Genomic DNA, 25,828 nt, shown 5'->3' on the forward strand with positions numbered 1-25,828 from the left:
TTCTGTATGAAATCTAGGTATCACTATGGACCGGGCACTGCCACTTGACCAATGTCAGGTGTTTGATTCGCTCCTGTTTTCTTCCAGCTGAGGAACATTGCGAGACTCAGGCCCATGGATGGAGATGGAGATTATTCATACCTATGCATATGTTTTATTGTGAAGCACTTCTGCTCTTGAAAGGTGCTTTATAAATAAACTTATTTATGATGCAATCAAAGAAACCACAACTCTTTTTAAAACTGGTGTCAAAAAGATTACTTTATTACCTAGGATGAAATGTCCTATCAAGTACAAAAGAGAATCTCTTCGGAGTTGCCACAATCTGTTAAAAACATAGAGTACTTTTTTTTATCTGCAGTTAACGTTTCTTCAACATTACTAAAAAAAAACTGAGAACTTTTCATCGATATGAATAAATAATACAAGAAATGCAATGTCAATATAGAAGTTATGTTGAACTGGTTGGTTTCTTACAAAAAAAAGAAAAACTCTTTACAAGAGTATACGGTGTCCCTCTACCCCATTCAACACCTTTATGCTCACAATATGCAGCACTTTTAATATAAAGGTCAATTTCACCTAAAAGCAGAGTTCACTTCAATTAAAGAGAAAAAAAATAGACAGTTAAAATATACAGGCGGGCTTAGTTGCTGGTTCAAAGAGTGAAAAATAAAAGTTTCTACTGCTCTAAAAATCTTTTATCTCTACATATTTGGACAGCCATAATATACAATAAAGATTACAAACAGTGGATGAAACACATCATCATCATTTTACAAAGTGATAGACATTTGTGTGAAAGACACAAACAGAAAAGAGGACAGAAGCTACATTATCTCTCAACTCTGCTTATACACAAAAATTTTATGATTGAAACATTTGCTTAATTTTTACTGTTTTTGACAACTTAAAGACAACTGTATTGGTCTTATGACTACTCCCATCCTACAAAGACTGACAATAACAGATTACAAAAATGTTCCCAAATATGCTAAAAATGCAGCTATAAAATTTTCATACAAACCCCACGGTACAAAGACTCCCCAGTCCCTACTCAAAGTTTACTCCCAGACATGCTGCCGCAGACCGCAACATAACTGAGTTGATGCTGAGTGGAAAAGTCCATTATCTAATTACTTAACCATGCTTTGAGGGTGAGTTGAGAGACATATGTGAGCCAACCTGTCAACTTCAATAAAGTATGCTGGAAGAAGATAAGGGGAGAGAGACTTACAGACTCAGCCATTGACAGAAACAGAGCTTTGACGAGACAGTGCATGTATGGAGGGAGGTACAGTACATGTGGGTTAGTTAAGCCTTGTACAAGTTTCACCTTCCCTGACGGCCTAACAGTCTCATTTCCTCGCTTCTTGTCCTCGACCTCCTTCAGAAAGGTCAAGTTTAAAGGATCACAGAGCTGGTTAACATTCTTCACTTGCATTTTAGAAGAACACAAAATGGAAAAAAGGTCAGAGGAGGGGCAGGATGTGGTGGGAGGGATGGCCTGTCCTGGGTGTTTCCCCTCTGGAAATGAACTTGAAAGTAACACAGCCCTCAGACAAAATGAAGACCCCTTGAATTACTTGAGTGACGGCTGTCTACGCCGATATGTGGTGATCGTAGAAAGGGTTTCAGTCGTAGTCATCTGGACACTGTTTTCAGAATCAAGGCGTTCGAGAATGACTTCTCAATTGAGAATGACTTCCGGATGAGAGCCGAAATGTCTTGATTCTGAAAACAGTGTCCAGATGACTACGACTGAAACCTTTTCTACGATAGAACACTCCTGGACGAATGAGGGACTACAACGCCATATGTGGTGATGTTATTCTGACAGACAAATTCATCTCTTGACTATATTTCAGAAATCTAGCTTCTATTACAAATGGAGAATCTCAGCATCAGGTGATAGGGAACGTACAGGGAAATGTATCACGTCAGACACATTCGGAATTGATGTGCCACCAAGTGGATTTTATGAGGATGGTTCATGCTTCGTGCAGGGCTACACACCTGAGGGTATAGTCAAAATAACTGGGTGCAGTGGAGTTAGGTGTGAAACATGGAAGGTGACACTGTGCCTGACATTGGCTGAACAAAGCGGATCTGAAAACTAATTGGTTTCAATGGGGTTATTTTTTCTGGTGAGGGACAAAAAGCAACGCTGGTTCCTACAGCACCAATAAAAGGCTGCTTTTAGGCTTATAGCCGTTAAATATGACAAGAATTAACTGCAAGGTACTGTACATGGATGTGATGCCTGTAGCTTCAGCATTTAGCCACATGTGAAGCAGAAACCGGGCATTTCAGTTTTCATTTGGCTTCAATGGGATGTTTGTGTCATAAAAATGTGACAGGATGAAATGAAAGTTGCACCTCTGGGTGGGAAGATCAAAGCTGACACTTTGCTATATAGGATACACAAAAATAGTGATCAGCTACAGGATGAACACAGCTCAGAGTCTGCTTTTGCTGTGAGATCAGACTGCCACTGAACATCCAACAAGCCAACTTTATCAACTTCATCTGCGTTTTCCCATCTGGATCTTTCTTCTCATGGATGGGATGCACTGGTGGGAATAAAACAGGCTCCCAAGCAGAGTCCAGGGCCGCCCTGCCACTGGTCTGAAGGTGGGACTTGTCTGCCATTATGTCCCCAATGACACTTTGGATAGCACTGCAATGGAGCTGTTGGAGGTTGGGTGCTTTCACACCAGTGTGAGCTGAGCCTGACTTGGACCATGGGGCTTAATCATTCAGAGGAAACCACAAGGCTTGTCTTTTTGACACCTGGATTTTAGGAGGGAGCTAAGAGGCTGCTGATTGTAGTTTGTTGTTATGAGACCTACAGAGACGGGCAAAGAGAGGAGGAAGAAAACAGTTGGAAAACTTCTTATCGTTTCCTTTTTTATTAAAAGCTTTACAATATGACAAAAATATGCACTAGGGGAAATACAAAAAAACAAAACAAAACAAAAACAACAACAAACAAACAAAACAAAAACATTTATTGGATGCCAGTGGGTCAGACACTTTGAAAGAGACCGAGCAGCCATGTTGGTGAAATGTTATTGAAGTGTATGATGTGATGTCGGCCCAACAGTGTATATACAAGGACTTTATTTATTTTTAAATTGGAGACTGTCGAGCTTGCCATATTTAGAACAGGAAAGCTAAACCAAATTTTTCTCCAATCTATCTTTACAGATCCTACCATTATTTCCTTTAGAACATAAAAATAGTCCTTCACAAAAAGATATAATATGCACATGAAATAACATTATACATGGGTACAGCCAATAAAAAGAAACTAATAAATGTTGCATGCTTTTTAAAAAAAAAAAAAAAAAATCTCGGCTAAGAAATGAGGTAAAAATGTTCCACTGCAGCATGTTATGACCAAGATGATAAACAACAGTTCTGTCAAAATAAAAGATAAGTTATCTGCGTGTGTGAGTGTGTGTGTGTGTGTGGAACTTAAGTCAGATTTCACAATCAATAGCTTTTTGTTTTTTCCCCAAAACTGAATCTCAAGAAAGAGAATAACAAACTAAGCAAAACTTCATATTTTGTCTTATGTCCAACTCAAACATAAACAAAATATCAGTCATTTGTTGCAAGAAGTGTAAGAAAATACATTTTCCCTTGAATGCTTTGTGTTACCAACATGGCTGCCATTATTAGACAGTAGAAACTGTTTCTAAAATAAAAAAAGGATCACACCTACAGTGTGGCTTAATATATGCACTTTCTTACAAAGTTTTTAATGCTGTTTTAAACAAGTAAAAACAGCAACATCTGGGATAACAAATTATTATTTTTTTGTTTTAAGAGTGACCCCGGCACCCAGGAGTTTGACATCACAATCTGCAAAGAGAGAGAGAGAGAGAGAGAGAGAGAGAGAGAGAGAGAGAATGGATGGTGTAAATACACGCGGGTGGAGCACATCACTGTTTTAAGCACATAAAGTTGGATGCGGCAACAGCATTAAGGCCATAAAGAACAGGGAAAAACACTGCTTGAAATGGTTTGTAAAATGGCTTAGATGAAACAGAGCTTTGGTTCTCAGCCTGAACCTCAAAAGCTTCCCAGCCTATGGGGTACAAATTGTATAGTGAAAGAGTAAAACCTTCCAGTTTGGGTTTTTTGGTTTTAATCTTGGTATTCCTTTTAAAAGGTGGTAAAAGCTCAAGTCTGAACATTCCATAACTCCACTAAAAACAACAAAGCAGAAAATGCACCTTTATTACATGGTGAAAGCTGAAGCAGATATGTTATGGGTGAAACATCAGCTTACTGGAGGCTGAATGAAGACACCACCAACATGAAACTGTAGAGGATCAAGGGTGTGACTGAAAGCTCATTCAGTGTGCACACAAAAAAAAAAGCTAAAGTAAAGCCATGCATCCCACCTTGCAGCACCCTGAACAATTCAGGCTTATAAAATAACACAAACATTATGTATCATTTTTAAAATGTTACACTGTATTTGTGAAGATTTATCCGTGTCAGTGTTTTATGCTGACTTGTTCCGGAGACAGAAGAAGCCTGCTGGCTGTATGAATGCTCATACATGGTCCAAAACACAAAAAAATCATGATTTAAATGTTTAGAGGAAACACAAGATGGTGACCCAGGAAATCAAAGTGACGAAGGAGTCAATAAACTCCACTAGTGTCTGACATGGATTTTTCCATGAGAAGTAAAATTTTATTGCTCTCATTGGAGAAAGTCTGTGTCCCTCAATCTCCAAGGAGGTCAGAGGTCGGAGTCAGCAGCACAGCTGGAACTGCTAATGACTTACTCTCTTTCTTAAGGACACTTCATTCTACAAGGTTGAATGCACTCTGACTCAAGGCCTTAAAACTGCCTCCCTTTTCTTAAAGTCACCTGCTGCTGTTTTGTGTTTCTTTTCCTCATCAATGCTGATCATCATCATTATCCCCATCTTACCTGCTGGCTTTGAAGCCTTTGAGTTTCTGGACAAAGAAGTTCTCCAGAACCTCGGCACACTGGTAGAAGGGCGAGTCACTGGGGTTGTAGTAGCGGCAGTTGTCGAAGATTTTGGTCATGTCCGCTACAAACTCCGTCAGCTTGACGTATTCGCGCTTCTGTAACCTCTCCTCCATGGTGGAAAGGTCTAAGAAAAGGGGATTTGAAAAATATATTTGGTATTACGATTGTATATACAGTATGTAATAGAAATTAATAAAAAAAACCCGTACTCTTTGCCAGAGACAAACATCACATATGCGGAAGCAGCAGATAAATATCTGGCTTTTGTAATTGGATTTGTTCCACAAATCAGCATGTCTGCTTCAAAGTAATTGCAGCTTATGTGGCATGTATTTGACAGGCATTCAAATGTATTTCCTGGGAGCACAGTTCATCACTTTATATGTGACAGCAAAAATCCAAAACCTCTGCCAGCTTTAACCTCGGCCTACTCAGCCTTCCAGATCAGTTACTGAGATCTGACCGATTTGTCATTCCTGAGGAGAGCGTCATTATCCGAGTGTCAAATCAGTGCTTCCAAGCCTGGGTGTCCCATAAAAAGGGACTTTACGTGTCACTAACCTGGTAAAATCAAGTTAGAAACTTAAATGAAAAAATAAGTTGAGAGTTACAGACGGAGTTAGCGAGGAAGCTAACTGGCAACGGCCGAGGCTGCATATAATCTGCTTTTGCTGGTGGTTTGCTCTGCACGGCGTCCCCGGGGCTGCGTTTTAAACAAACATATCCGACTCTTAACCTCCTTAACCCCCACCCAGCTGGCCAGGGGCTTACAAACCTCATGGTCAATATCAAAGACCTCCTTCTTCTCTGTCATCAGATCTCATCTCAAAACTACCAACGGCTGCAGCTACAGCAGCCAAATGCTCCTTTTTATTTTTTAAAAACCAACAAGGGCTTTTTCTTGCAGTGGAAGGGAGAGGGGAGGACTAGAGTTTCCAGGACCGGGCCAACGGGAGCTAAGTGTGGGGCTGGTCCCTTTCCACAGGGAGCCCGGGCAGACCCGGACCAGCTCATTAACGGTTTGTTTGTGTGGAAGTTCAAAAAGGCCCTGTTGACGTAAGTCCCCATTTACATGGCCGGTTTGATCTGAGTTGGAGGGCTTCCTTCCTGCTGGTGGCTGTGTTTTAATGTTTAAGATATAGAGACTGGGTGTTACTGCCAGTAAGGAGCTGCAGCTTCATATTGCCTAAAGCAATTAAGAAATTAAAACAACATTACAGAGGCAATTTTATCTTCCGAATAGGGATTGCTCCAAATCCCAGTCTTGGTAATTCCGTACTGGGTATCTGCTGATTCACGAGTCACAATCTTTATATTTTCCTACATAACAGAGCCAAGTGCAACACTAAGAGTATACCAATCCACAAAAGATATGATGTTTAAAGTTTGAAGAGCTCTGTATACAGAATATATAGCCTGGACCACTGCTTTGCTTTAATAGTTTACTATAATATTTTGTATTATGTCCTTTAGTTATTTTGTATGAGATAATCTAGGGCTGCAACTTTATTTATTATTTTCATTATCAATTTATGTGACCTTTTTTTTAAAAAAATTAATCCAATAATCATTTATCATGTCTGTAAAATGTCAGAAAATTGTGAAAAAGGTCAAACAATTTCCAAAAGCTCAAGGTGACGGAGGCAATTATTCAATTGAAAATGATACAAAAGAGAGAAGAGCAACACATTCTTACATTTGAGAAGATTGAACCAGCAAATGTGATATTTTATCTTAATAAATGGCTTAAATGATTACTCGATTATCAAAACATTTTTCACACCTGCAAAATAAATAGATTCCAAGGGCCAAAGCAGCTCTGCTTGGGAGAATGATTTTTATGATTTATTGTGCCTCTTTGCAGTTTAAAAAATCTGTACTTCCAACAAAATTTACCTGCAACAACGGCACAGACAAAAAATAAAGGTGAACATGACTGAAAACCAAGGTAGGAAAAGCACATTGATCAGCCTCAAAAACTGATGGTATGCTGTGGAAAATGGCCACCACCTAAGCACATGCAGTAAATTAGCTAAAACATGCAAAATTTGCATAGTACTTTAGATTTGTAAGATTTGTTAATTTAGAGATTTTCCTCATTGATGTTCATTTTATTTCAAAAAGGCAATCAACGAGAAACAGTGGGAAAAAAAGGCTTCCTGAGCAGGTCAATGATAATACTGCAGAAAAGTGAAAACATTTAATATGCTCAATGTGTGCACAAATACAGGCACTCGATGGCATAAAGAACACAGAAAAGGCTTAGGTCCAGAGTAGCTGCAGGCACAAATGGGACTGGAGGCTAATTTCTGAGTATTGTAGGAGATACAGCAGCTGGGAAACATTTAATTACAAACCCTGTTGTCAGTATTCACTATTGTGTTTGTGTGTGTTATGCGGACAAAGCCTTTACATATTTCCTCCACTCACCCATTGGTTCCTTGATAACCCTGTAGTAGTCCGGGGCGTCATTTGTGTCCACTGGCTCCAGGAACGGCCATGCCATTTTATGTGCCTGCAGCAGAGGGAGGGACCGAAAGGGAGAGATAAAGAGAAAGACAAGACAGTTGAGAAAGCTGAAACCAATGAAGAAAAACAAACAGCACCATGAAAATGACACTGGAAGCAGGTGGGTCAACACAGATGTTCTCTCTTGCTTTCTTCCCCACTTCAATCTCTTACCCTCCCTCACACATACACAGACCACTGGGGAGAGGAGGAGAAAATGAGACGAGAAGAGGCAGGAGGAGGAAGAGAAAAGAGAGGGAAGCTAGAAAAAATGCTGAGGCCAGGCAGCTGTCCAATTAGCGCTCTGTGGAGCTGGAGCCATAAGATAAGATGGACACAGAGGGACTTTTGTTTGCTGCTCTTACACTGTAGTGGGGCGATGAGGAGCTGTATTAGTGTTCGGTCTATCACTTGTAATAAAACTGCTACTACAGCGCAGCTGTTGCTTCAGCTACTGCTGGGAGTGTTCTTGTACCTGTGCAGTAAATGTGCAGTGATATAGTAGAGAGTAAACATCCCAAAAATTCAGTTTACCCACCATTTTGGTTTGTAGAATAGAGTTTTACTGTATTTATAGGATTAACTTTTACCCTTTTATAATAAAATAAGTACCACAGCCCTCATTGTTTGTTTCTTTCTTCCTGTCGACCCTGGATGCCAGGTAAAGGCAATTATGTAGCTTGACTGTAGTACCAACATTTAACTCACTGCCTCATCACTCTATACAGTACACTGTAAGCTTGTGTTTGTGCAGCTACAATAAATTGGTTTACCTGTAAGGAACGCAGAGTTCTCCGCAGGCCCTCGTAGTCCTTGTCAGTGAGCGGCGTGAAGACCGTCATGGCGTCCTCTGTCGACTGACATTGTGGGCACACATATTCGTCGATGTGGTTGGCCTCGCTCTGCAGGATGCCCACGCAGCGACCGTGGTACCAGTTCTGGCACCGGTCACAGCCGATGTAGAACCTGGGAAGGCAGGAAGTACTTGCTTTTTGCATTGTATTTCAATATGCTTTATAAATAAAGGAATTATTACTAATCAAGAGAGTAGAGATGGTAAGATGTAGTTAGGTTAGCACAGCAAAACAGAGACCTAAAATGCAATTTTCTCTAAGCAAGAACATTGGAAAGCAAAAACACATAACATTACTTTCTCACATTACTGCTTTTCACATTTAATCAGTTCTTTCTGTTGATTTATTTTCAGATTAACTTGTGACACAATTTAAGTGCTTGGTTACTGCTGGCAAGATCTTGGAGAGGTTAGAGACTAACATTTTCCCAATATTGCTTCTTTATTGACGTTTTACCAAACGTGTTTTCTGAAATGCTAATGATACAAAATTTGTTCAGGTTACATTTCTGCTACTGGGATGTAGCCCATTAATGCTAGTTTTAGATGGTTGCTCTCTGGCCTCACTTTTTGTAAAACACTTATTACCTATTATTCAATTCACATTACGACATACTACATCATTTTATGTCAAATATCTTGGGTGAGCAAGCATTATCACAAGTGAGATAATGTACAGGAAAGTTAAAGTTGTAAGTATGGTGGTTTTGTATGTATTGTATATGATTTTTTTGATAATATATTCACATTCTGGATGTCAGAATTGACTATCCCATTTGTTATACTTGTCCTTTTTAAAATTATATTCTATTATGCCTCAACCCAGTTTTGTATTTAAAACAACAACACTGATGATTTGTTTACAGTATTGCCCGGTTTGCCAAACATTCTAAGCAGAGTGACACACACAGACACACACACACACGCACGCACGCACACGCACACGCACACACACACACACACACACACACACACACACACACACACACACACACACACACACACACACACACACACACACACACACACACACACTCCTGCAGCTCCTTACTGGGACTCGTCGTATGGTGTCTGACAGATGCAGTACAGCTCCTCTGTGCTGCTTTCCTGGCCCCGTTTACACTCCATACAGATGTAGTCGTCCATCTTTTTGGCCTCCTTCTCTGTGATGCCCACACAGTCTCCGTGATACCAGTTGGTACACAGGTCGCAGCCAATGTAAAACCTTTACAGAGAAAAAGGATACAAAGGTGTTGTTACTCATGTCTTGCAGTAGACACTATCATGGTTTTTTAAAAACATATCAAACTGTGTAATGATTTCTAAAATTAAGTTGTTGTGAGGTTGGAAAGGAAAGGTTTGATCTGTACTGGAAGATGGGGTTTAATTTATTGATTTGTTTAGTAGTGAGTGGTACTGGGTAAAACTCTGCATATCATCTCACGTTTTAAAGATTAGGAACTACAACCGGCCTATGAGAGTGACATCAAGTACTCTGACTTCTGATATCAGAGCAGCAATGTTTCAGCGTTATTGTATGTTTTGATGTGGAATAAATACAGTGAGGTATTTATTGTGTAAGAATAAAATGTGACATGCAATAGATTACACTTTTAGTCTTTTTCTGTTTATGTTTCCACCACACATGAAGAACTGTGTGGATTAGACAAATTGGACAATACATTAAAAAATTATGCCTTTGTTTGAGATGAGTTGAGTTTGTGTGATGTGCGAACTGATCTTAGTAAAATGAACACAGTGAAAAAGGAGAGTGAATATGGCAGAAAGGCAAGATGCAGGGATTGCTTTGCTGGGGGGGGGTGTTTTTCCGCTTTAGTACATGACCGTATTGATTCAATTAGCAAATAAGGTAAACTTTTGGGATACATTTTTTATTTTTTTTACTAGTGAGGAAATTCCATCCCTTGTCCTAATATTGATTTTACAACCAGTGCTTGCTTACAGGCTGAATGAATGCTCTACACTTGTTGCTGCAGTCTGGTGGCTTGTGTTTGACTAGTCAGCCAGGTTCAGTACCGTAAACTCAATCCTTATACTTTCTGGACCATTGGAAAGTAAAACCTCAGGAGCTGGTACTTTTTGGGAGGCAGGAACCAAAACTGGAACTACATTTCTGTAGTTGAAATGCAGGTTAGGTTTCTGAGTCCACTGGTCAAATTAGATGAGATTGTTGTTTTTTCCCCTTCTTTGGGAATTCTTTATTTAAAACTGTGTTTTACTGTGCCTACTATTACCGTGCCTTGCTCCTGGATAATAGTATTTGGGAGTAATTGAGAGAGCATCATCATACTTGGTCTCGTCGTAGGGCGTCTTGCAGATGCAGTAGAGCTTAGTGTCTTTCTTGCTCTCCTTGGTGCTCGTTGTCGAGATCATCTTCTTCTTCTTGGACTTGGCTGACGTCACAGTCTCCCTCTCTTCCTCCCGTTTCCTCTTGTGTGTGGAGGTGACGGTTGTGGTGAGGTGGTGTTGAGAGGTGATGCCATGCGTGTGTGCTAGAGTATGTTGTTGCTTGTTGTGGGCGGCAGCGGCGGCGGCAGCAGCGGCCTGGGCAGCCTGGTGGGCTGCAGCCTGAGCCCTCTCCTTCTCCCTCCGCATCCGCAGCAGATCCCTTTTTAGCTCCTCCTGAGGAGTGTAATGTCAGGAGAGATAGGTTAAAATGGGTAGAGAGCACCTTTATAAGGTGAATTCAGATTTCATCATTTCTGTTTAATGATGTTTTAAAAAGGGATAAAAGTGTATCTTTTAAACATCATGCTGAGTGTGTAAAGCTTTATGCATTCTTGAGGCCATTTTCTTTTTTATAGTACCTCCTTGTTTTCTAAAATTTGTAAGTTGGATAATGTTTGACTGAACACCAATTTCTTCCTCATTTTTCTGCTGTTTTGTCTCGACCTCCCTTCATACCTGGGCCTCTAGCTGCAGCTCCTTGTCGAGAAGTGTCCGCTTTTTCAGGATCTCCATCTTGAGGCTCTCTTTGTGCCGGTAAAGGAGCGAGGAGAGCTTGCTGGCGTTGGCCAACCTCCTCTTTGCCTCCACCACCTCCTCCTTCTTCCTCCTCTTGGCTGCCTGCCTCTCATCCTTGTCTATTCGGTCCAAGATGTACTTCATAACCTGGTTGCATACAATCATCCTGGACAGATAAAAACAGGAGAAGGGAACACGGAGAAGGAATTAATTACAGACATATATGCTGACCTTTAAAAAGTTACAAAGAATCATAAATGCATATTGTATAGAATAGTAAAGTACTGTATATTGAGGATGAACAGCCCCTAAACACAGTTGAAACATTATAGTCTCGCCTAAAACACAGTTCAAGAAACAGCCCTACTGAATCTAATGAGGACCCATGTGAAATAGTGCTGTGGCCCATTATGGGTGTTTTTTAAAAGGCATAAAATACATATAAAACTCCTGCTGAGAGAGAAGGATAAAAGAGCGTGGAGGGAAAGGATTATCACATATCTGAATCTTGAATTCAGAAAGTCAGTACAGTCAAAGTCACAGCGGAAAAAAGTTATCCCTCTGACACACCACTGAGCAGGAGTGGAGTATTAATCCAAACAATGCTTCAATGTTTCAGAAAGAACAACCTGCACGGCTATTGGCTACTTCAAAAATGTGAACATCTAACTTTCCACATGTAAGAAATGGCAGTGCGTGTCAATGAACAATGAAAGCATTTCTCTCAACACAAGTCCTTGAGGCATTCTGGTGGCTCAGTTGTGTAAGCTAAGTAACTACAAAGCACTGGGTTTGACTAAGGTTCTGAACTTTTTTGGTATCCCATCCCCAAGTCCTTCCTTTCTCTGCTGTGAACTATCAAATAAGGGCTAAAATGCAAAAACAACATCTGACAACATAGCCTTTTAAAATCCTGAACCTAACATGGCTACTTCCCAAAAGCGACACAGTTGTGTCATCATCCCTGTGAGAACCAAGCCCTCAGAGTAGTCGTGTTAACTGGGCCACGTGTCTTACAGATGTTGGAGGGGTATTTGGTTGTCCAGTGTTTATTTGTATGAGACTCTGTGCTTCAGTAGCAGTGGAGTGGAGTTGAGGGTTGAAGAGAGGTATGGTGAGAGATGGACAGATAGATGACGACTGGGAAGACACACCGCTCTTATAAACATGGGAAAGGGAGGAAGAGAGGTCATATACGCAAATTCAAGCAAATTAAAATGCACATGGGGATTCAGGGTCACGTGTAGGGTCCTGTACTGTGTGATGATATAAGTTCCTGCAAATCAAAAGGAAGTGCAAGAAATATTACGCAATGAAGAAGAAAAACAAATCTGGGAGATACAGTAAAAACTATCTTCAGGAACATTGTCAAAATTGAATGTCAGTATATTACAATAAATCAAGATAATTTATGGCTCTGTGTCCCCAGTATGTTCACTTGTGTTCGCTAACATTCACAACTAAGTTCGAAAACTGTTGGTTCACGTTCAGCAACAGAATAACACACAAACACATCCATGACTGCCGAGGTCAAAGATGGGCCAGGGTTCCTGCAGCGTGTACACACTGCAAATGCAGCGTGAAAGTGGAGGAGACTAATGAAATAGGACACACACAAACACACGCAAGCTGATGTCAGAGTTCAAGGTTATTACCAACACAGTCATGTTTTGAAGGAAAAGCAAGAGAAAAGGATGACATGAAGAAATGGAAAAACGATGAAAAATAAGCAGAGAGACAGACAACAGACAGAGCTGCTGTAGTGATGTCACGGTAGTCTGGCTTTGGTATTTCAGGTTTGTGTGAATGGGCACAGTGTTGACACACCGTCTGTGGACATAAACACATGGTTGTCAAGGTCAACTGCAGGTCAGAGTATAATCTACAGCACATAAGACAGGACAGAAGAGGAAAACCTTTCTAAACATTCCACTACTTTCACTTTTATTTACAGATTTTATAGCCGTGGTAGTTTTAACTGTGCTTACAGAATAAAACTGCACCTATTTCAAGGTAACACACATCTTGACACTCTTCAGAAAGTCTCTTGGGAGCTAGAGTACCTGGCCCTCAGGAAATAACTACTGAAAATGGTTTGGCTCTTGATAAAACAGTGCCAGTACACCAACAGTAGTATTTGTCACTAGGGTTAAAGCAAACCATCGGTATCTGAGAATTGCCCCAGCATCCAACATAAAGAGCAATGCATGTGATATTAGTAATGAAAGTGAGGCTAATGAATTTTTGGCAGACAGTATGTACTCAGAGGGAAGCTACAAAGTGAAAATATGATTATTTAATCTCAATTATTTTGTCAAATGATGCCAAGCTAATAGAGTTTTTATATAGAAGTTTAAACTTGCTACATCCCTACAAAATCAGTGTAGGGTTGGAAGAGCATTGTGTGATTATATTGTACAACTTCTCTCATTTATAAATGGGTTCTTGCTTGTAGGGTCACAGTGAGTACATGCAGCTGTTGGTGGTTACACACCCAAAAGTTCCCATGCTGTGTAGTACCTCCCAACGTGGTGTTGGACAAAAGTAAAATGGAGAGAGGTGAGGATAGTGTACAGACGATGTTACAGTTCCATATGATGAGAACATGGACACATTATATGTCCCACAGATAATGACCCTAAACTTAATTTCTGCGATGTTATTGTTTCCATTTCTATGGTGTATATGTTGTTCCAAAAACATGTTCCCACAGTGTGTTCAGTCTGATAGGTGAGAAAAGTCAATATAAACCTTTTGCCCTCCAAATATCATTCCTACATTCACACACACACACACACACACACACACACACACACACACACACACACAGCGACAAATTCTGGACACAAACCTCTGATTCTCTTCTCTCTCTGCAGGCGTCATGGTCTTCTTCTGCTTCAGGTGCTCGATTACAGCGTTTTGTTTCATCACCACCTGAAACACACAACGCAGGAAGATGTCAGAACAAACCACATGTTCAACAACAGAAAAGATATTTACAGTTTGAGAGGAAATGGCTACACAAAAGCAAAAACAAAAAAGCGACTATATTTGATGAACACATTTCAATCAAAGAGTTGCAAAAGAATTAAAAAATAAAATCATCTGGACTTAATTCAACAAAAGTTCCCTTTATGACTTTAGTGGTGTTTGATGTGTCCTACAAATATCTATGGAAATGTATAATTATTAAATGTGACCAGGCAGGATGGATGGATGGATGGATGGACAGATAGATAGAATTAGAGACAGGTGCACACACACACACACACACACACAGTAGAACAACACAGTAGTAGTGGCAGTATTAAGCCCAACAAACAGACAGGGCCTGAGCTGTAAAAATAAACACAGTCTTAGTGGAGGGTTGGAAGATGGAGACAGTTTATGTAGTGATGGCAGGGAGAGAGCGAGCCTTGGACTGAGATGGATGACCTGGCTACGATGGGTGCCTGAGCACGCTCACATATACACCTGTTTCTGAATGATGTCGCTCTGGCTGGCTGCGTTGAGGGCTTGTTCTCTCTTGGCCTCTGCGGCTTGTCTCTTCTTCTGCTGTTGCTGTTCTCTTAGCTGCTGGATCCTCTGCAGCTGCTCCTGGACAGAAGCTGCCTGGATGGTCACTACGTTCCCAATCTGTGCAGACGGCATAGTGTGATGAGGTATACAGTTTCGAATACTCTAGTCTAAATGTGTGAAGTTGTGGTGATCAATCAATTGCACTGAATGATGCTTTGTGTAATTGTGTGTAATTTCAAATGATAAATTCTGGTTTTGGTAAATATCACAGCTATACCATTACTGATATAGAGAAGCAGTTTAAGCAGTTTATAGGGGGGAGTATACAGCTTTGTCAAAAGTGGCGTTTGCCAAACAGTTAACAAGAAAGCTGCCAATAGGAAACTGAGGAAATAAGAAAAGAAGAATAAGCTAAAATGATTTAATATTTTAGTCTTCAATCATGGTATGAGTTGGGCAGGCAGCCAAAGTATAAGCCACAGAAAATGTCTAATTTTCTGATTTATTTTCCTATAATTTTACTAGTATCATAACCCCTTAGCGAGGTCCTATGAAGGTAATATAAGTTAGGGTCTGGTTTAATAGGCTTGCTGCACTACCTGTCCTCCCTGAGCTGAAGTGGCCCCGGTCTGTTGGATCTGGATAGGAAGCTGCAGTTTGATGTGCTGTGGCAGAGAGCCTCCACCCTGCTGGGCCTGCAGCTGGGCCAACACCTTCAGTCACAACAAAGAAGATATACAAATTTAACAAAGCTGAAATGATAACCAGGGCTTTGTTTACACATTTCAAACTTCTCTTCACTGTCAGCTACATTACAGTCACCCTTAATTAAATATTTATTTATTTAATCCATCCCTTAAGAATGGCTGGATAGATTAAATGTGCAGTTCACAGAATGACCTGGGTTTAACAGTTTGAGCATGCACATTCAAGACTTGTTTTGCCCAATACAGTAAAGTCTCCTACTGTTGGACCAATCTGAACTACAGCGGTTTTGGGAAGTGGAGTGGGGTAATGGCTAATGTTATACCTGTACCTGTTGCTGCAATCCAGACATGCTGATGAGTTGAGGTGTCTGCTGCAGCTGCAGCTGGGCAGTTCCTCCCTGTGTTTTCACCTGCAGCGAGGTGGGAGACTGGATGGGCATGTGAGCCTGCGTCTGAGGGGGCAACTGGCCCTGTGGGGTGGCTGACGAAGGCGTGCTGGTGGTGGCCAAGGGGGTTGCCCCTGCCTGGATGGGGGCGGCAGCCTGCTGGGCGGGCTGAGCTGGGGTTTTGGTGGAGGTGGAGTTGGGCTGGCCGGGAACTGTGGTGGCTGGAGAGCGAGTGGGGTGGAAGAGTCAGAGATGAGCAGGAAAATATCATAAATATGTCACCCTTAAAACACAAGTGATATGAGAGATTTATTTTTACAGTGAATGCATATTGCAACTCCCCCCCCCAAAGACAAGGCATTGAGTTACTTTTCTAATGTAGTTCTATGTTCAAGAGGCCTGTCTAGTCACTGCAAATCACCCAGTAGAAACAGATCAAATTCACATTTAATTTTCACAATTATTTGTGAGCGTTTGCCTAAAAGTTAGTGGACAGCTAGATAAAAACTAATCTGTCCTAAAATACAAATTGATTGGTCCATGCTTGTTTTTTATCATACCTGTGTTTGATGTGGGTGTGGCAGCTGAGGCCAAGGGGGTGAAGAGAAAGCGCTGCACCTGGCCATTGGGCAGTGCTGCCTGCATGAGCTGCTGACCAGGTCCTGGGATGACGGTGACCCCTTGAGGTATGACCTGCAGCTGACCGGTGGTCTGGCCCTGGCCCTGAACCATCACCGTCAGAGCCTGTTGGGTACCACTGACACCAGCCTGCCGATCCACACCTGAAGCCTGCTGCTTCTACGGGAGGCAAAGAAGAGAGGGGAAGGCTTGTTAGTAGGTGAATCCCACTGTACAGTCCAGTCTAATCCAAAATGAATTGTCTGTGGTGAGAGATTGTGATTGCATCCCATTATCCAAAAGCATTCATTCATTTTAGTAATCCCATTTCCCACAAAATCTCAAACTTCGTTACCAAATTGGTGAAAATTTTCTAGCTGTCGAACCAACTTTACTCATCTCCTGTGTTAATAAAACAAGTAGCGTTTAGCACATTGTATACCTATTTCAACCTGCCAGAATCCCACCTGGAATGTCTTGGACTAGGACTGGTTTGGAAACAGTGTGCCAAACTGATATTAGATTTATTTTCATGGATTTACAACAATCCTATTGATGGGATTTGTACATGCATTGATAGTAACAACTTTATTTTTGTAGTTGTTGGCCCTCATTGCAACCCCCCCAGGTCAACTTTTGTACTGAACACTTGTGAAACTAAGTAGTTTTAAACCTTTAAAATTAAGATAATACATTTTACATTTCTGTGGAGACAAGAAATTATGTTTATGGACCAATGTAATAGATTTATCTATCAATACCAAGACTGTCCTAAGGAGTGTATATAAGTGACAAACTCAAATTTGTCTAAGAAGTGTTAATATCAAACCCTGCACACAAGGTGACACAGGACATCCTGGAGTATTTGGTGTCTTTCTCACTAACCTGTGTGAGCTGGGTGAGCTGTGCCAGGGTGAGTTTAACCTGGCCTTGCCCGTGCGCCCGTGGGGTGCCGGGTGGTGTTTGGCCTGCTGCCTGTCCTGCTGTGGTGGGGCTGGCCGCCCCCTGGCCAGTGACCGTGGCAACAGGGCTGGCACCAGATATTGCTGTGGAAACTGCCTGGCCACGAATGAACTGCGTCACTACTTGTTGTCCACCCTGACCTGGAAGTGAAAGGTGTATAAAGATGGCAAATTTAACAAGACTTCCACACATGCAGACATTAAGGGTCAGTCAGTTGTAATTTCAGAATTATAGCAAGAGGCTGGAAAAAACACACAAACATCCACCAGCACACCCATCCACACACTGACTTACAGAAAGGAGATGAAACAGTTAGCTTGTTGCAAAACTTGCTGCCAGTGTACAGAGGGTGAGTTGCCATTTGTCCAACTGAAAAGTATTCAAACTCTCATGAAGAGTATATTACCTTGCTGGACCACGAGGGGTGTTCGGAGTATCGTCTTTCCCATTGGTCCTGTCTGCTGGATGGGTGTTCGGATCACTGTCATCCCTGGACGGATCTGACCACCAGCTGCCAGCACCTAGAAGGACATTTTCATGAAGACATTACTAATTAATTGTTTCAAAGCCAGCATCTTCTTCCTAAACTGTCAAAAAGTGCCAACAGCAATGGCAACAGAATCAGTAATGCCAGCTTTTTGCAAACATAGTAAAAAATACAATGAGAACAACAAACAAAGATAAAAATGGATACTATAGAGCATGAAGAAGACAGATGTACCTGTTGCTGGGAGCCTGGGGTATTGGACCTGATGTTGAGCGTGGTAGTGCGGGGCTGGAATGTGGTGTAGGTCTGAGCACCGCCTGCTGTGTTGGATGGGATGATACCCAACACCTTCTGCTGAACCACACCTGCAGAGAAAAGAGTAACAGAAAGATAACAGAGTGAACAAATGAGAGGAAATGAGAAGAAAGAGGCATGAGGAGAGGGGTGGGGTGAAGATGATGTTTCCCGGGAAGCAGTTTGTCAATTCTAATAATCTGTCAAGACAGAATCATAGGAGGAACAAGTGAAAGAGAAAAATGCTGCAAGGAAGGGACAGTTTATGTAGGTCTTAAGTTTAAAGAAATTAACAGGGTAAAGATGTATGATTTAAAGACAAAATTTAAACTGTACACTTATATTTTCAGAGACCAACTATATTTATTTGTCAAATACCTGCCTTTTACTACACCAAACACATCCACCAACAAAAATCTTAAAATGCTCAAACATCCCTAATACAATTACTGATGTGAAGCAGTGATTACAAGTGAGCAGTTGTACAGAAGTCCTGCATTGAAACAACTCAATACATTATTTTTGGGCTTCTCTCCTTGCTAGATGGCCAGCTTTTGATCACAGCAATGGTAAATATTAGTTGAGCAGGTAAACAAAATCTTCAAAGGCTCACTGAAAGCTTAGTTGGGTTTCCCCCAACATACCTGAACCCCCTCATAAATTATGCATGAATTCAGATCCTACTTTTTAACTTTAATCTGACAAAGGGAGCGTTTCATATTTGCTCACCAGGCTCTGTGCCTTAATGAGCTCACGTGAAGCCGGTGGCAGAAATGGAAACCATGAGAGTGTCGTTCATTTTCCTCTGCTGCTGCCACCGCCGCCGCCTTCTTGCTGCGGTTTTTCAACCACAACCGAGCAGGTAAACCTATACATCAAGGGTTTCCCTCTTCAAACACGGACATTAAACCTGGTCGTAAGACCAGGGGAGTAGCTGCTCTGGTCACACACATCAAACACACTTTTCTATGGACTGGCTGTTTGGAGAGGTCGGGGAGTTGGGACTCCGGTGAGTGGAGAGGTACACTTTTATTCAAAAAGACGGAGGGAAAAAAAGAAAAATGGAATCCCGCTATAGAGGGCTACCTGTCTGGGAAGCAGACCTCAGGGTAAACTTGTTTTCCTGCCTAACTTCCTTAAGCCCTTCCAAAACAAACAGGGCGCCCAACAGTCATGCTGGATAAATACACATGTCCATTAAATGGTTACACTCCACCTGAACTTAGCTTCTCCATGGTAACTTCAAAAGGTAAGAAAAATCACTTTCTTTGTATTCTTGGTGAATATCAATCTCTTTATCTGGTAATTGCAATGTTTTATTTAAGCAGGTCTGTATTAAACGGTACATTTACTGTATACTGAGATGCTGTTCTTAATGGCATCATCAGTGCATCATGTTGGAAAATTAAGAACTCTTCAGTTGTTTCTTTTCTGCATTTCCCTGTTAGTTAGCTTGACCGAAAAGATAAAATAGGAAAACTGGGAGTTATTGTAAAGGCTGTTAAAAGGGTTTAAAACTGTAAAAACTGAATCTCTATCAGCTGGGAGAAATGTGGATAAAGCTTAGAGACTTCTTTAATTCACAGATGAAGCTTTCCTATCCTGTTTTTGCGTTTTTCACTGAAGCATATTTTCAACTTAAAATACATCTAGTGTATACAGCATGCAGTCAAGTAACTGATTTTGTGAATGCTGAATCTGACCTATATAACCCACACGAGAGCTGTCAACAGCTTTATTGACGTATGTCAACATGACAGACCACCTCTACTGAGTGTTGAGCAATATCCATCATCCAATAATTTGACAGGACCACAGACAGGCCAGGTGGTGCTCGGTACAAACCACCGTCTCATTCGCGGTGTCAATATTGATATTTCAAAAAGTTGAAAAGCACCTAACTTAAGATAGTACAATCCTGAATCCGCAGTCTGGATTTAGAACGTCAGACTACACAAGTCTACCATCCCAAAAACCATCCAACCAAAATAACAGCTTTCTATTAGATTACCATGCCGACAGGACACAACCAGACATGATGTGCCACACCAAACTAAGCTGCTGACTCATGAAGTTGGCACACAGTGGGCACCACAATGGGGTTGGTGCAGACCAGGCTGCCACAGTAGCACAAAACACAGTGAGCGACTGGCTGCTTCTGAAATAGTCGCACCTTTTACATTTCTTCAGCTGGGACCAGATGGAACAAAAAGCTTACTTAAAGCACAAGCACACTACCATAGCTGGACTTAACTAAGCTCAGCTTAACATTTGCAGTATGCATTAATTTATGTAACTATCTCCTCCCTCTTCCTCTCTTGCTCATGCAGTGGCAAGCATCTTTGCATTCATATTAGGAGTCCATTTATCCACCTGGCGGATGTGAGCCCATATTCATTCTCCTTTTAGCTCTGTTTTTGGTCTCCACCAACTCTGTCTCTTTAGCTGCTAAATGCTCCAACTATGGTCACCACCTAACGGCTAATATTGTCTGTCTGACGTTTGATGCTGAGTAAGCAGTGTACAGTGGTCTCAAACCACTATTATGAGAGCTGTGAGAGTGAACCAAAACAGTAAAGTTGCAGGCCACAAAACAACGAGCTGAAAGACGCTATAAAGCTCTGTAGAGCTGAGGGGAACTGCAGAGCTGGTGATGATTCTCTGTGGGTTCATCACTACAATCAATCCATTTCATACTAGACAGTCATTTGATCCATTGTTATTATAAAAATATTCGTTTATCCTATTCTTTAATGTAGATAATTACACTTTAATTAATAATACACAGTGTTTCAGAATAAACCTATAACATCACTTAAGGACAAACCAAAATAGCAAAATAGAGCTAACAGTGAATCACTGAACAAATCAGGGATGTGGGCGATGATTTCAAGCATGTCAAGGAAAACATGGTTGCATTAGGACCATGGTAAAACTAATTATGACAGCTGTGTGACTGATTCAGAGAGGCAAGTGGCCAGTGTGTTTAATAGCAGCATCTGAACCCTTGAGCCCTATAGTTCTTCTAAGTTGTGGGCTTTTAAATATGGCCATCTACTTGTGTACTTGGCTTACTGACCGTGGCAATCAAGAACAGGGGAATGTCTAATTTGTGTCTAATTTGTAGACTTAATATTTGGGCCTGCGGTAGCTGGCAACAGCAACATTTAAAATGAGTGAAAACAGACTCAGTCCTTCTAGAGCGCCGTGCGCGTGGTTGGCACGCTAACTTGCTTACAATGGCATCCAATTAACGAGCCAGATCTAATTTGGCTCCTTTGGCACATTGAAATGTCTCCGCTGTGGGTCTGAGGTGAAGCAACGAAAACACAAACATGCATGCATCCCGAAATGGTGGTGGGTGAAAAGAAGAAATGTCTACACTGAATAAATGTAACTTGTGCCCTCCGTCTGCCTCCAAGGTGTGACTTCTTAAAACCTGAGGTACCTCCTTGTGAAGTTGGCACGTTGACTGTGACGATCTTGCTGTTGGCGGGCAGCGGCAGCTTGGTGGTCACTACCTTTCCACCCACTGAGGTTCCCGTAATCTGGAAGGTGTGCCCACCAGACGTGGCCACGGTGGTCTCTGTGCCCGCTCCTAATAAAGCAAACAAATTACAATAAATACTGTAACTACTGTGAATCCAATAATATCATTACTTCTAATAAACTTTGATAACCACCACGGCGATGCTGGAGATCAACAGTCTTAAAACACAACCATGTTCACATTTTCAGAAAGCTTTATACTTTGTTGGGGAAACATGTCAATATTGTCTAGTTCATTAGACAATTGCTGCAGTGAGTCACAGTCACAAGACACAGTTACAAATACATAGTATGAGCACATTAGAGAACAATGTTTGGTAAAGCAATTATGGATTATACCTTGATGCTAAATTTAAAGGTGTCCCTCTTATGAACACATGTATTATGATTTGTTCTGACATGCTCTGCCCCTTAAATTAGGTAAGAACAAAGAGTACACTGTACTTCCCTGCTGCGCCCCCAGACTAAAGTACAACAACATGGCTATTAGTTACAATCCTCTGAAAAGTACCTTGTGTGCTTTGACCCTGTTTGACCCAGGTGGCGAACGACTGCTGGAAGTTCTTGTTCTGCTGGAATGTGACGGGGGTGCCCATCTTGGTGGACAGTACCACCTTGGTGCTGGGGGTGCCCTGGCCTGACAGTGAACCGACAATAACTTTGGGCGTGGCGGCAGGTGTTGTGGGAGTCCCCGTTGGGGTAGCTGTGACCGATCCTGGCTTCTGCTCCAGGCGTTTCTGCGATGGTATGTAAGTTAGTTACTTTAAAAAAAGGCTTACTTACATCATTTCTTTAAAAAATAATGTGTCTTTGAAGAAATTGAAAATTGGGTGGAAAGACTAAACAACACTCACCTTGGCCTGCTCTGCTGCCTGGGCTTTCTCTTTCTCCACCCTGTGAAAGAAAAAAGAACCTATCAAGATTACAACACACAGCAAACATTTGTGAAAAAGGAGAACAATTTAAAAAGTAGAACAGTTAGGAAAAAAATTAAAGTTTATAGTCTAGTAATTTAAAATACCCTACACCCTCTGACCTTTCTGAGAAGGCTCTGATCTCCCAGAGGTCCAGCTCCTCCTCAGCCACCCAGGTCTCGATCACCACTGGGCCCGTCTGTTTGGCGGGCTCAGGCTTCTTGGGGCGCAAGGCGCTGGAGCGCAGCCCCTTCCTCTGAGGGGTGTGGGTTTCTGGGATGGTGGACAGATGAACAAATTAAAGACTAAAGGGCTGTTTGAATGTTTGCATTTTGTGTTTTGCTGGGGGACAAAGACATCATAAAAGACTGTATGTATGTATGTATTCTGTTATCAACAACACATCAGTGTTATCGTGTATTATTTCTTAACATTGCATTACAAATAAACTGAGTTCATCTTTTTTTTCTCAACTTCGATCATGAAGTTGAGAAAAAAAGTTGGTTTTGTCTAGGTAGTCCAAAGCTTCCATATTTTTTGGTCCCGGGCACTTCAACTCTTTCTTCAGCGTCAGGAATAAAAAGTGCATCTAACCTTTCGGAGTCTCAGGCACTCCAAGGGGGCAGATGATTTTGCGGATGCAGTACTCTGAGCGAATGCCATAGGGTCCCACGTCACGGCGCTTGATGATCTCAGTGGTGGTGATTTCAGTATCTGATGTTTCTGTAGCAATGAGTGGGGATAGGGCTGGATTGGTATGGTGATGAGGAGGAGAGCCCGAGAAGATGGAGGAAAAGCACTCCAACATAAAAACAGTGACACCCAAAGGAGACTGAAGGCTGTGTCTTTTTCAGACATCCATTTTTGTATGTTCCTCTGGGCCAACATAAGGATAACAAGGATAGCCCAAGTAAATACAGGAAGATACTATTGAGTTATTTAACTGCAGAAATGCTAGTTTCAAAAGTTTTTTGAACACCAGGTTGGAGTTGATAGATTCTTGAGGAAACCCCAACTGCATCTATGATCCACAATATAGGTTGGAATATGAATAGAAATAATGCAGAAGATTCATATAAGAATCATATTAGAAATTAGACAATGGTACATAAACATCCAAAAATGATCACACACACACACACACATACAAACTGTATATCTTCTGTATCAAACAGAATTAATTCCAAACCTAAACCTGAGTAGTTATTCCCCATCCTACCAGGGTGAAGGACATCTTTATTGGGGGAGGTTGGATGCTTTGGGAGGGTGGGGGGTTGTTCTACCTGTACGTGTGGTGCCGACAGCAGCGGATGGTTTGACGGCCATGTCGTCCCATCTCAGACAGGCCCACAGGAGTCTCAGCATCAGGCTCACACCAGCCAGAGACTTCACCGTCTGCAGGCGATACCTTTAACACAACCCAGAGGTTCAAGTATTAGTCATATATAGTTTACAACTTCACACCTATAGATAAGAAAAATACTGCGATAGTCAAAGAAACTCAAGGAAAATGTAAATGTCTGTTGTGTACATTTTGCTGAAAATGTAATGAAAAATTTAAACTGGAATGTAAACACTACTGATAAAAAGAATAGTTGTTCTACAGCTATGAGCTGAAGGAATGGTTTTTGGCATTCCCCACTGGCCCAGTGTCATGCAGTTCGTTAGTAGAGGGCAACTGACTCGCTCTGCATTTCAGAAAACACATCGCAGCGCAATCATGGAACAGGAAGAGGCAGAGTAAAAACAGACTGAGTTTTTTAGTGATGTTGCTGTCCCCTCATGACCAATTCCATGAAAGAAACAGATGGACTGGCTGCCATCTTTAATCAATAATTTTATACGCTAATTTGGTTGAGGAACAGATATTATCTCTGACTACAAAAGCACATAAAACAACAGTTTTAACTCTCAAAGTTCAAAGTGGAAGCTTGTGTATATTTCATTTGGTCCTTTTTAATTTAATAAACAATTTTGGGTGTAACAGACTCTTCTGAGTGTAGAATTAGATGACAGGATGTCATCCATCAATGAATAATTTCCTAAAGTTTTCTCTTAGAAGAAATATTCCTTCCGTGCATCATTATGGCCAGAACAGCTGTTCAGACAATGAACTTGGCACTTAGGACATGATCATCACAAGGCTGTATGTGTATGGGGCTTGGTAGATATTCCCTTTCCCATGTGTAACCACAGGCAGGAAAATATCCCTGGGTTGCAGGGCTGGGTCACTGCACAAAGTGAACATCATGACACTTCTCCGACCACTGGATGATTCATGACTGCTTCGGAACTCTGAGGTCTGGTCAAAATAACCAGAGGTCCCTGTGTGACACCAGGCTCAGAGCCACAACATCGCTCAAGGCCGAACAGCAGACAGGGAGGGAGACAAAATAATAAACAACAAATCAACAGGACATGGCACTCAGACAAAACCAGGAGAGGATTTAAAGGTGGATGCTGAAGGGAAATAGTATTGGCCTTTTGCCTACTGTTGTCTTTTGTAAACATCACAAATTACATTTTAAACAATAGCTGTTAAAGGAACGTGTGGTTATAAAAACATTTCAAATTAAACAACAATTCTATAAGAGCACAAAGATACACAGGCCTCATTATGTCACCCAATATCCTCGTCAGAGTGAAGGATAATTTAGAACTATGAATCTAGCTGAGCCTTCATTCAATCAGCTGACACAGAAATGTTGTTCTTACAAACATGAAGTGTGGCTTAACATTGAAATTTTTTGAGTAATTAACTGGTTTCACTTGTGTGTGTAGAAAATATTTTGTCAAACTGAATCTTTCTGTTCAAGAGAGACTGAAAGTGCAGTAAAAATGGTCACATCACTAGACAGCATTGTGTCAATAAGCAGTTGGCCAGAACTGAAATTGAAAATATACAGTAAATGTGGATGGACTCCTGCTCATAGGCCACGTACCACAGCCATTTGTTTTTATTTCCATTTTTTGGGATCCAGACTTAACATACACTGTACTGTGACACTGAATACACACAAATCCTT

The 25,828-nt window shown here is 41.3% G+C and overlaps 1 protein-coding gene across 7 annotated transcripts in view; it reads right to left on the reverse strand.

The window, feature by feature from the left end:
* Positions 1–243: 243 nt before the first annotated feature.
* Positions 244–25,828, reverse strand: part of LOC122873922 (nucleosome-remodeling factor subunit BPTF-like) — a 44,616-nt gene continuing 19,031 nt past the window's right edge. For 2 of the 7 annotated variants that reach the window (XM_044191286.1, XM_044191280.1), the window contains 21 exons: positions 24,086–24,210; positions 23,397–23,549; positions 22,925–23,075; positions 22,743–22,782; positions 22,400–22,625; positions 21,788–21,937; positions 18,280–18,410; positions 17,965–18,079; positions 17,481–17,698; positions 16,538–16,775; positions 15,915–16,198; positions 15,484–15,597; positions 14,840–15,001; positions 14,217–14,299; positions 11,306–11,531; positions 10,692–11,023; positions 9,432–9,605; positions 8,301–8,493; positions 7,450–7,534; positions 4,957–5,143; positions 244–2,848 (listed from right to left, as the gene is read on the reverse strand). In XM_044191286.1, the coding sequence (XP_044047221.1) occupies positions 2,812–2,848; positions 4,957–5,143; positions 7,450–7,534; positions 8,301–8,493; positions 9,432–9,605; positions 10,692–11,023; positions 11,306–11,531; positions 14,217–14,299; positions 14,840–15,001; positions 15,484–15,597; positions 15,915–16,198; positions 16,538–16,775; positions 17,481–17,698; positions 17,965–18,079; positions 18,280–18,410; positions 21,788–21,937; positions 22,400–22,625; positions 22,743–22,782; positions 22,925–23,075; positions 23,397–23,549; positions 24,086–24,210 (3,424 nt within the window). In that variant the 3' untranslated portion in view covers positions 244–2,811. Of the gene's footprint in view, positions 3,871–4,956; positions 5,144–7,449; positions 7,535–8,300; positions 8,494–9,431; positions 9,606–10,691; positions 11,024–11,305; positions 11,532–14,216; positions 14,300–14,839; positions 15,002–15,483; positions 15,598–15,914; positions 16,199–16,537; positions 16,776–17,480; positions 17,699–17,964; positions 18,080–18,279; positions 18,411–21,787; positions 21,938–22,399; positions 22,626–22,742; positions 22,783–22,924; positions 23,076–23,396; positions 23,550–24,085; positions 24,211–25,828 lie in introns of all 7 variants that reach the window. The other 5 variants (XM_044191285.1, XM_044191282.1, XM_044191281.1 and 2 more) reach the window with 5 other exon arrangements.

The sequence above is a fragment of the Siniperca chuatsi genome, linkage group LG3 (genome assembly GCF_020085105.1).
Source record: "Siniperca chuatsi isolate FFG_IHB_CAS linkage group LG3, ASM2008510v1, whole genome shotgun sequence".
Taxonomy (NCBI): domain Eukaryota; kingdom Metazoa; phylum Chordata; class Actinopteri; order Centrarchiformes; family Sinipercidae; genus Siniperca; species Siniperca chuatsi.